The sequence below is a fragment of the Arachis ipaensis genome, chromosome B04 (genome assembly GCF_000816755.2).
Source record: "Arachis ipaensis cultivar K30076 chromosome B04, Araip1.1, whole genome shotgun sequence".
Taxonomy (NCBI): Eukaryota; Viridiplantae; Streptophyta; class Magnoliopsida; order Fabales; family Fabaceae; genus Arachis; species Arachis ipaensis.
In genome coordinates this window covers 133214346-133225761 of record NC_029788.2, presented here as the reverse complement: position 1 = coordinate 133225761, position 11416 = coordinate 133214346, and the positions used below count along the sequence as shown (strand labels likewise).

At 36.5% G+C, this 11416-nt stretch overlaps 3 protein-coding genes across 4 annotated transcripts in view; 1 reads left to right on the top strand and 2 right to left on the bottom strand.

Annotated features, from left to right (window-relative positions):
• On the top strand, positions 2518-5403 carry LOC107637481 (probable carboxylesterase 17). The gene has a single exon (XM_016340893.2). It carries the CDS (start codon positions 3062-3064, stop codon positions 4088-4090), a length of 1029 nt encoding a protein of 342 aa, XP_016196379.1. The 5' UTR covers positions 2518-3061; the 3' UTR covers positions 4091-5403.
• LOC107635746 (glycine--tRNA ligase, mitochondrial 1) lies at positions 5215-9303 on the bottom strand. Its single transcript, XM_016339306.2, has 9 exons — positions 8797-9303; positions 8084-8466; positions 7881-7998; positions 7557-7751; positions 7206-7430; positions 6590-6649; positions 6402-6482; positions 5915-6320; positions 5215-5684 (listed from the first exon to the last, which is right to left on the bottom strand). The coding sequence occupies exons 1-9, from the start codon at positions 9265-9267 to the stop codon at positions 5452-5454; spliced, it is 2172 nt and encodes a 723-aa protein (XP_016194792.1). The 5' UTR covers positions 9268-9303; the 3' UTR covers positions 5215-5451.
• The window catches only part of LOC107635748 (14-3-3-like protein A), a 3456-nt gene continuing 2645 nt past the window's right edge, over positions 10606-11416 (bottom strand). For both annotated transcript variants that reach the window (XM_016339307.2, XM_016339308.2), the window contains exon 5: positions 10606-10915. In XM_016339307.2, the coding sequence (XP_016194793.1) occupies positions 10800-10915 (116 nt within the window). In that variant the 3' untranslated portion in view covers positions 10606-10799. The remainder of the gene's footprint in view (positions 10916-11416) is intronic.

The following is an 11416-nucleotide window of genomic DNA, read 5'->3' as shown; positions in this document are numbered from 1 at the left end:
TTTTAAAAATGATTTTATTTATCTAATTAAAATTCTAGATTCTAAAATTGTAAATTTTTAATCTTAAATTTTAAATTATAAATTTAAACAATAACGTTGATTAGTGTTGACTAATTAAAAGTTGATTCTCTCTATTTTCAGTTTTTTACAGGTTAAAATTAAAGGTGTTCACCCACCATATTACAAATTAAACAAGAGTATACTCTAAGCAAAACCATATTGCTATTTTCACGGTAGAATCTAGAAATGTATTAGAGAGATTGAGAGGGAGAGAACAAGAACATTTTACATATTCATGATTAATTATTTCAGGTAACTTGATTCCTTGTTATATAGTTATATGTGTTAATATGGAGGGGATTCTAGGGGTGGCAACGGGGTGGGTTTTTGCTCTATCCGACCCCGCCCCGCCCTACAGAAAACCCGCATCAAACCCGCCTCGCCCCCCTCAAGAACCCGCTCCGCTGAAAATCTGCTCCGGTGCGGGGCGGGTAATTACCCGCCCCGAGCGGGTAGGAGCGGAGTGGGTACCCGCAAGTTCGGGTAGTGTTGCCACCCTAGGGGATTCTCATAAAACCAGAGCGAATGAATCCCACTGGCCCACTATACTTCACATGTACACATGTTTAATTTTATTTGATTTGTGATTAATCTTCACGTATAGTTATATTATTGTTTTTTGATGATGCCAATTTAATCATAATACACAATATATTTATTTTAATAATAATAAAAAACATATAGTATTTATTCAAAGACTTCAATATATGTTACTCATATATGGATGGAAGCATTATTTTTTTTTTCTTCTTTCAAGCAGTTTATTTTAATCTTTTTTCTGTTTTCTTAAGAAAACAAATTGTTTCATTTCCCATAATTTCACTTTTGAAGAAAATGTTAAAACTGATAATTAGAAAATAAAAAGAGAATAACATGCATGACCTATGTGGAAAGCATATTTCTATAAAAGATATGGTATATTTATCGAATAAAGTTAACTTTCTATTTGCACTACGTACTCAAAATTAAAGGGAAGCAGAAAGTTATCGTCGTTTTGCGGACTAAACCTTACACATTTCAACTTGGTCAAGAGGCTTTTGATTGATTTCTTAAACAGTAGTTTTTATTTGATAGTGGTACATTATCCTTACATACAAATAATTGGACACTAATTTTATTTATATTGCTATTGGATTGGCCTACTGTGCAAAAATACAACGAAATCTTGTATTATTGAGGGATAAGGATTTTAGATTATCTTGGTGGTGGTGAATACACACATATATAAAAAGAATATCAAATTAATCATTATGTTTATCTTACTCTTTGTCTACCATATTCATGAAAAATATATATGACTGATGAAATTCCTGATTATCTATACTCCAATGCTTACATATCTAAAATCTAAAATAGTATCTAACTTTTGGTTCCTAATATGGAAGGAACATGGCACAATATTCACGCATGTTACAAAAGGACTTTACACTACACATGCAAATACGGTGTACTCGCTCGCACCCTTATGTGATTTTGACATTTTGTAGAAAGACTATGTTATTTATACACTAAAATTACTTACTAAAATTAGTTATTAGTATAAAATATACGTTAGAATATAAATATATATTAAAAATAAATTAAATTAGGGTAAAGTATACTTTTTGTCCCTAAAGTTTGATAAAAATTTCAAAAATACCCTTAAGTTTTATTTTGTTTCAAAAGTTTTCGATTTGCATCAAATATACCCTTAAACGGCTAAATTTTCAAAAAAATTAAGACCAATCTAATAATAATGTATGAAAACTATGGTTGATTTGCTTGTGTTGAGGGTTGTTCTTATAAAATTGTCGTTAAATTGGTCTTAAATTTTTTTAAAAATTAGCCGTCCAAGGTATATTTGATATAAATCGAAAACTTTTAGGACAATATTGAAATAAAATAAAACTTAGGGGTATTTTTGAAACTTTTGTCAAACTTTAAGGACAAAAAATATACTTTACCCATTAAACTACATACGTATTTATATACAAATACATTGTAACTGATTTTTATAACTGATTTTAGTGTAGAAATAATATTCTTGTTCGTAGAATATAATGAATGAAAAAAGAAGATAAAAATACAGGGTATAAACCAGTTATATATGACAGGTGTCCTAGTTAATTTCATCGATTAGCTAGGCATCAAAATCTGAAAATAAGTATTTGCCGCATTTTATACATATAACCGTCTCACAATTTAAAGTATATAATAGAGAATAATGTGTCAAAATTGTGGAAAACAGAAATTGTAGAGTATACTATTTTATTTTGTCAACTAATTCCAACATGCTTTTGCCAACATTTTTTGGACATATTAATATATACTTGTTGCACATTGAAAACTAAACATGTTTAGGGGTAAAAAACAAATAGTTTGAGGTTTTTTAACTTCTAAAGTAAGAGAATACGGTGTTGGACGACATGAATATTATATATTTATTACATAAGAATTTGATGTTAAAAAGATGGTTTTTAACTTGATATATATATAGTGACAGTATACACATATTACAAAATGTGGCAGAATGAAGTTAAAGCTGATAATAACAATGGCAGTGCAAGTTGGTAGTATACCATGCTTATGAGAAAAGTAAGGCGTGAAATGCTGCATTGAACTTTACCGGATAAGAATAATGCTTCTCCTATACATGAACATTCTCTCGTTCAATTCAATCAGATTCTCCACGTTTATTAGCTTCATGATAAAATTTCTAGTGTGCTTTAAGAGCATGTAGTAATGGATTTGAGTTTGACAAGACGGTGGTTTTGAGAAAAGGCAATCTTAATATATATAAGTACAATTGGAAAAGTCAAAACATAAAAAGGACTAAGAATTTTCTTGGCGGCACATGCAGAAGAAGATATTGACATATAGGAAGAGCATAAGGAAGCTTCCTCTACCTTCATTTTCTTCTCTATATAAGGGACCAAACCACAAACACCATGCATGCCATCACAAAATAGAAGCTTCTCTTATTAGTCTTAAGAGTTGTATAGATAGCATTTAGCATAATAACATGGCTGCCATTTCTCTTAGGCATAATACACAAGTGAACAACAATGCTCAACTCCAACGTGATGTGATCACTGAGGAAATCGAAGGACTCATAAGAGTTCGAAGAGATGGGAGAGTGGAAAGGCCACAAATTGTGCCTAATGTCTCCCCTGCAGTGACATCAGAACGCGGTGTCACTGCTAGAGACATTATGATCCACAAAGAGACCCATTTATGGGCACGAATTTACGTGCCCTTACAAAGTTACCAATGCAACAATAAGCTTCCTTTGCTTGTTTACTTCCATGGTGGAGGATTCTGTGTTGGTTCTGCAGCTTGGTCTTGTTACCATGAGTTCTTGATCAATCTTGCTGCCAAAGCAAACTGTGTCATTGTGTCCATAGACTACAAATTGGCACCGGAGAATCGCCTTCCGGCTGCATACGATGATGGAACCAGTGTTCTCAATTGGGTGAAAAGAGAAGCACTCAATCCCTCTAGTGTGCAAAATTGGTGGCTGAGCCATTGCAACATAAATTCCATGTTCCTAGGTGGTGATAGTGCAGGAGCTAACATAGCTTTCAATGTGGCCACAAGAATAGGATCATCAAGCACCAATATGTCTCTAAAGGGTGTCATATTGATCCAACCTTTCTTTGGAGGAGAGGAAAGAACAATGTCCGAGAAGAATTCTCATCATCAGCCGCCGAATTCGGCGCTAACTTTGCCGGTTTCTGACACTTATTGGCGCCTAGCACTTCCTCTTGGATCCAGCCGTGACCATCCATATTGTAACCCTCTTGCAAATGGCACAACCAGATTGAGGGAGCTGAGGCTTCCTTCAATTATGGTATGTGTCTCAGAATTGGATATACTCAGAGACAGAAACTTGGAGTTTTCAACTACTTTGGCAAGAGCAGGGAAAAGGGTTGAAACAGTTATGTACAAAGGTGTAGGCCATGCATTCCAAGTGCTTCATAACTATCAGCTTTCACATTCTCGGACACAAGAGATGATATCTCATATCAGAGCATTCTTGATTAACCAATAACTCTGCACTGCATGAATTGATGAAACTTCTTCTGCATGTTTTAGTTGTATGTCAACAAATTTATAGTTTTATACTGATACTGTTAAACATGTTAGAATGCTAGTTCTGATATAATATATTTGTCACTAAGCTTTTAACAAATATAGATGATAGGAGTCTGGGAATTTTCAAAATTGATCTAGTGTTATTATTATATTATGATGATTTGTGAAATAGGAGTCTTATTTATATTGATGAACTTATTTGGTATAATAACTAGTAACTACAGCTACGTTGAACTAGTTTCAAACTTTCAATGCAACACGATAAAAACACGGAAATGAAACAGAATCGTAAAAGGGAGATGGGCCTTATTATTTGTGAGTATCTTTATTCTTTCTTTTGGAATTCGTCTTTAACTAACCATGCTCTGAATGAATGCCATATTGAACTCTTTCTTCGTGGAGGAATATGACTATGGGTCATAGGACCTTCTTTTGAACGAATGATGCTTTGCAAGGATATAATTGTGCTATAGGACCACAATGGGAGCAATAGGAAAGAAATAGTTTTTGGCACCTGTAGCTGAATTGCATCAATAATGACATCATACCTGGCCACCTTAGAATTCAACAAAATGTTTTTCTTTTAAATAGCACAAGCAAATATGCAGTAGAAGCTACTAGGCTATCGATTCAACGTGGAGGAAGTTTCTTAATTTCAAAGTGTAATAAACTCTTCAAAAACAAATTTGGCGCATAAAAGAACACATTAAAACTCATCACATCTGCCCCCAGCAGTGGACTAGAGAAAGGTAAAATAGGTTTGTTGACCAGCTGGACTAGGGTGAGTCGGGTCTCCCAACAGTCAAACACTATGCTAGCAACTCGCCAAGTTGAAAATGAAATTGATTTTTCTACAAACAAATTAAGAACTTAATAATTTTTGCAAGATAAAACTTTTGAAACCAAACCCCTCTAAATTTAATGGGAGGCAGTCCCGAGAATTTTGATCTTGTTTTTGGATTATGCATTTATGCTTTATCTGAGTGCTATACCTTGTCAATTCAGACGTTTAACAAACATGTAATCATTTTCTTATCTGACCTAGACCACTCACTCGACTTGAACCCTCGGGAAGCAATGAGCAAACTGAAATTAAACTAGTTAAATTAACATATCTATATCTTTTAACAGATACAAAATGTGCGAGTCAATAAGCCCGTATGTAGCAGAAAGCCAGGAACTCAATCATAAAAAGAAGACACATTTAGTTTGTAAAAAAATATCCTGTAGTTCGACTGTTTCCAACAAAGAACATGGCAAAAACTTCTGCAGCAAAAAAGTTTAAGAGGTCAACCCAGAAAGTGAAAGGAGTGAAACTCATTCTTCGGTGGAAGCAGAGGAGTGATGGGGGAAGGTTGACCACACATCTTGCCATGTCTTGTGGCCTTCAGTTACCTCGCGAACAACAGATGCAGCCTTTTCGGCATCAACCCGCACTTGATCCTTGCTGTCCCTCTCCCGAATAGTTACTGAAGATGTTGAATCTACAGTGATCGCGAAGGGCACGCCAAGTTCATCTGTTCTTGCATACCGTTTTCCTATTGATGTACCTGTTAATATTTTTCAAAAGGTAAACAAATGCATGACATTAGTCTTAAGGTATGATCAGACCAATTAATCCATCACTAAAATTAAATCGACCATGCAAAGCATGTGAACAACGATATAACTTTCCTTCATGCAAGTATCTAGTATTTGTGCTCCTCACAATGAGAATCTCTATAATCTAAAATTGTATTCAACAAATGGTGTTAATGAGAACTTCTATTTATTGACTAACCTGTAATGTCAATCTTATTTGATATACCCGCAACAGTCAATGACTTAGAAATGTATTTAGCAACATCTTCGTACTGTTTATTCTGAACCAGAGGGAAAACTGTGCACTTAATAGGAGCCACAACTGCAGGGAACCGAAATACATTTAACTGTTCATCCCCAGCTTTACTTGGCCTCATGTAGAAAGAGTGCTCAAAGAGACAATAAATAATCCGTCCAATTCCAAAGGATGGTTCAATCACGGATGGTGTAAAAACTCTTTGGTGCTCCTTCTTTTTCTCCTTCTGAATAGTTACCATTTTGTTTGTAATAGTCACAGTTTTACCAAGTGTACAAACTTCAAACTCCACCTCCCCTTTTGATTCAAGAGCAGCCTTCATATCCAAAGCTTCTTTCTCCTTCATCGCCTGCAGAAGAATTTGATGTGTCAAAAGTAATCCCAGTAGCTGTTACGAAGTGTCATCATATTAAAGGAATTAATCCATTACCTCAAGTGCTTCAACCACATTCTTTTGACTCCCCTTGAATGCCAGACCCAACTCTTTCTTGACGGGAGTTATAACCAATTTCTGGCATCATACACAAACCATGTCAACTAACGCAGATTTTTTAGTGTTGCATATCAAGTTTCAGGGACCAGTATATATATATAAACACTATTAATGTTAAAACGTACCTCCACTTCCTTAGGCTCTGAAAATTTTTCTTGAGCCACCAATGGAACCCCACTTTTATCCTGAATATTAAATACAAAAATTGCAATTAGAATGAAACAAACCACAGGCGTATAATAATATGCCAAAAGATTTATTTAGTGATCATGATATTACAACGAGGGTAAAATACATTATACAGTATGACCCATTAAGTATAGCTATTTGTAAACTTACTGCCCTTCAAGTTTTTTGCGATCATTAAATCCCCATGTAAGTTGTTTCAAAGTTGAAAGTTCTGCTTTATTAATCAAATGCACAGTAAGCACTATACGGTCAAAAACAAAACTTCAAGAGTAGAACAAGTGATAGATCAAACGATTTATCATGTAATGGTAAGATGAAGGGGGAAAATAACTTTTTCAATGACAAAAATGCATTTTACTCAACAATATGCCAACGTCAACAAAGCACATGAATTATATTTATAGTATACACATCAAATTTCCTTAATCTTGTAGTTAACATACACAATTTGAATTATACCAACCACCAAAGTTACCATACTATTCATCTATTAGAACTGTATCTTGGTTTAATAAAGATATCACTCAGAGTATGTTAATTAATGGTCATTACCGAGTGAGCACGCAAATCATATGCAGACCTATCTGCAATGCCAACACACTCAATCCAACCGTAGGAACACTCAATCTCAGCATCCCAGCAGTCAGCAGCATAATGGGCCATCTCATTAGCAAGGTGTTGCCTAAATCGTAACCGGTCTTTGTCTATACCAAGACGTGTCAAGAAAAGATATACTCTACCGATGAAATAACCAAGAGTCTCATTGTTGACAATTCCCTGATAACAAAATAATAATAAAAGAAAAAGAATTGGAAAAAAGAATCATAACACACCACAGAAGATGACTAAAAATCAGGGTAGAAGAAAACAAGAAAGCTTGAACTCAGCATAGCTCAAACTGACCTTTGACACAGCTTCACCGAGGCGAATTCTCTTGGCGGATTGCCCAGACATTTGTTCTTCCCTTGGGAACATTAAAAATTCCAATTCAGCAACCTCTTTGTACTTTGGATGAGATTTATCTTCTGGATCAACAAAGTGCTCAATTTCTGCCAATGTAAATTCACGGACTCTAAGAAGGCCTTGTCGGGGAGATATCTACACATAAACAACAAATCGAATTAAGAAAAGGATCTAAACCTGTCACCACAGTAAAGAATAGTGTAACAAGTTCAAAGAGAGACATCTAGGTGTTTGTAGAGCAAAAACAAGGCAACAATTACCAACCTCATTTCTGAATGCCTGCCCAATTTGGGCTGCAGCAAATGGGAGTTTGTTTCCATTGTAATAGTACAAGTCTTTGAAATTCACAAATATGCCCTGTGCAGTTTCAGGACGCATATAGCTGCCACATTTGAACAAGAGATAAATGTCTTCACCGCAGTAAATTTGTAGAAAATAGCACATGCTTTGACCGGAAAGTTACTTACCCAGGGATCAAGCCAGATGGACCAATAGATGTCTGGAACATCAAATTGAACGGATAAGGGTCAGATAGTGGATTCTTGGTTTCAGGAGCTGTAATTCCATACTCCTTAATCTTGGCACCAAGCGCTTCAGCAGAGAGATCATCCAAGGTTGCCAAGACATGTTTAAGCTCCGCAGCCTTCTCGGATGACATCGTGAGGTCCTTCTGCAGCTTGTCATTGCAAAAGTCCTTGAGCAAGTGATCGGCACGGTAACATGTCCCGGTCTTCTCATCCTTAACCATGAGGTCAGTAAACTTATCCACATGACCTGAAGCCTTGAGGACAACCTCGGGTGTCACGCTGGGGCAGTCAACTTCTAACATGTTCTCCTCAAGAACAAAATGCTGCCAAATACAAAGTGAAAAGACACAACTCAAAACATAAACCTCTCAGCTTAACAAAGAAACCATAAACACATCCATTTCTATTTCTATTTCTATTTTAAGCGTGCGAAAACTTAATCATCCGAAAGCTCAACTAACTAAGCTAATAATATCGTAACCATAATGATTAACTTTGTAACCACATGCATGCGCCAATCATCAACCTCAAATAAGTGAAATAACTCAAGTTTCACTCAATTCCTCCTACAATACACAAGATGCAAATTCCAAAATTCGAAAGCCCTAAGTTATCGATTAAAACAAATCAGTTATTGAAGAAATTGTGGATACCTGGCGCCAGAAGGCGAGAACATTGGACTTGATAGCGCATCCGGGAGGGCCGTAGTCAAAGAGGCCGGCGACACCGCGGTAGATCTTGAACGACGGGATGTAGAAAAGGCGGCGCTCGAGCGTGTTGACAGCGGCCTGACGGAACGCCTCCCTGCTTAGTCCACCGTCGGCGGAGAGGATTGACTGGAGGTGGCGCTCGACGTCGGTCTTCTCGAGCTTGAGTGCGTTGAGTGACTGGAGGGCGGCGTCGATGTCAGACTTGGGTGCTGCGGCGGCCTTGAGTGCACGGACAGCATTTCCCTGAGCCTCGACGGCAGATTGCTTTTCGGCGAGGGCCTTGCGGAGCGATTCTTCGGTGGCGGCCATTGCAGAAGAAGCTGAAGAAAAGAGTGAGTGTTGTGTGCGATGGAATGAAGCAGCAGCTGAGGAGATTGAACCACTTACTCGCAGCACACACAAACGCTGAAGCATTAGCCAAGAATAAGAAGCACTAATAGCTACTGTTCAGTTCACTAGAGTATTGCCATTTTCTGTGTGTATTGACGATTATGCCCCTTTTGGGTTTGACGCGTATTAATATGGGCTAGGTATTAGTAGTTGGCAGTTGCCCACTTTGGTTTTACCCAATAAAATATCTACCAAAATATCTTCCAAGTCAAACTGGAGCATGCAACCCCCATTAGAAATTATGCCAATTATTCGTAATGATGAGTTAGATAAATGCAGAGATGTAATGTAGTCACAGGGAACATAAACTGATGAGATGGAAGGGGTTGGGAGCATCCATTCGGAGGCCATCGTTCAGAGCATACCCTTACCGGGACGATTCTGATTAATCAGAGCACCATCAATGGAGGATATGGATACAGGTCTCAGGCGTATTAGGAGAGGGAAAGCAGGTTGAAACCGGGCCGGGTTGGATATTGAGCTTCTGTTATTGAATCCGGGCCAAGGTATTGGCCCGGGTCTTAACCCCAAATAAAAAAGAGAATGACACAATAGGGTTTTAGACTTTTAGTACTTTAGTGATTGCAACCTTAATTAATACAGATGCTCCATACTTTGCCTAATCCTATTTAGAAACAGTTGAATGTACCATTTCACTGTCTTTGCCGCCTTATCACCAAATCCAAGCCACCCTCTTTCCCAACCCTAGTCCACATAACAAGATAATATCATCATAGTCTAATCTTCATCTTCATATAACCATTTCAGTACAAAATGTAGAAAGCCATCCACCGTTTGCAATATCTATCTAACGTAGCGGACAAATGTAGTAAAGATTAAAGAAACCATTTCATTTTTTTTTCCGGTGTAGATTTCATATTTTGATGCGATGATTTTCTACATTCTTAATGTAGACCGAGTTTACCACCATACTAACATTACAGGCGCCCACACTAATTATGACAGCAATTGTTTGTTTATAATCATCACTCATCACTCATCAAATATCTTATCGCGGAAGATCCATTTTACAAACCATTTATACATGAGACGTTTAACCCTCTTAAAGAGTATGCACCTTGTTGACCCAAAATATATCTGATCCCTAAAATTACATGTAAGCGATTTGATCCTCCAAATAAAAATCTGATTAACTACTTCCAAACATTTGACATTTTCTCGAGTCACCGCAAAGTTGAAATCACTCGGCGCATGACATGCACAGATTTATCTGTGTTTATAACATTAACCATAAAGTGGATTCAGAATCTGAATTGGTAAAACAATATTACCCTGATACAACAGAAGCACCCGATAAGTGATCTAGCAACCAGAACATGCAGCAATATAGGTGAACGATGATATCAAAAGAACGCCAAACATTCTATTTAAAAACATCGAAAATGAGTAAATTACTAAACAACCAAGACACATATTCTGATCAATAAAAAACACATACATGAATTCATTGAAACATTGGAAACCACAAGCACAACCCGTACTTGAAGTGATAGAAATCTGTAAATACAATCCTACTATTGCAACCCAGATGGAATCTATATTAACCAGTGAAGTACAGAATTGCGTATCCCATGAAATACCATGCTACTGCTGCCCCTCGCCTGGTTGTTGCTTAGATGTTTCCTTGATCTCATCTCCGGCTTCATCCTGAAATATTAAGAGCACATTCAAATTAAAAAACTTGGGAGAAACGAACATAGAGTACTATCTCAAATTGATGAGAATTGACAGAGAAGATTGAGATACTGTCAATTGCAATTACTATTACTATGCATGTGTGCAGGGGCACACAAAGATCTACATAAATTATTAAGACAAACACAGGTAATCCATTATAACTACAGTAAGAATATGTGGAATGTTATGTTTCATTGTTGAGGCAAGTTCAAGAATGAAATTTTGCGAGTCAATAAGAAATGAGCCTAACACCTAGGCACTACTACAAGGCAGCAAGCCAGGAACAAAGCTTGATACAGAAATGATGCTCAAAACAGAAGTTATTTAAAATACAAAATTGTACAACTAAACTAGTTTAAATTTGTTTCAAGCTCTTCCATAGAACAAGTTTGCTTTTGAATAAAGATTTGAAAAGACAATATATTTTGTTGTTAATCTTTAGCAACCACAGACAAGTCAAGAAATATTCAGTGTA

Excerpts from the sequence above, each read along its gene's own strand:
- LOC107637481 (XM_016340893.2), top strand. The coding sequence starts at position 3,062 with ATGGCTGCCATTTCTCTTAGGCATAATACACAAGTGAACAACAATGCT.
- LOC107635746 (XM_016339306.2), bottom strand. The coding sequence starts at position 9,267 with ATGCTTCAGCGTTTGTGTGTGCTGCGAGTAAGTGGTTCAATCTCCTCA. Across the intron at positions 7,999-8,083 it reads CCATCTGGCTTGATCCCTGG|CTATATGCGTCCTGAAACTG; the intron begins GTAAGTAACTTT and ends CAAATGTGGCAG. Across the intron at positions 6,483-6,589 it reads CAGAGCCTAAGGAAGTGGAG|AAATTGGTTATAACTCCCGT; the intron begins GTACGTTTTAAC and ends GTATGATGCCAG.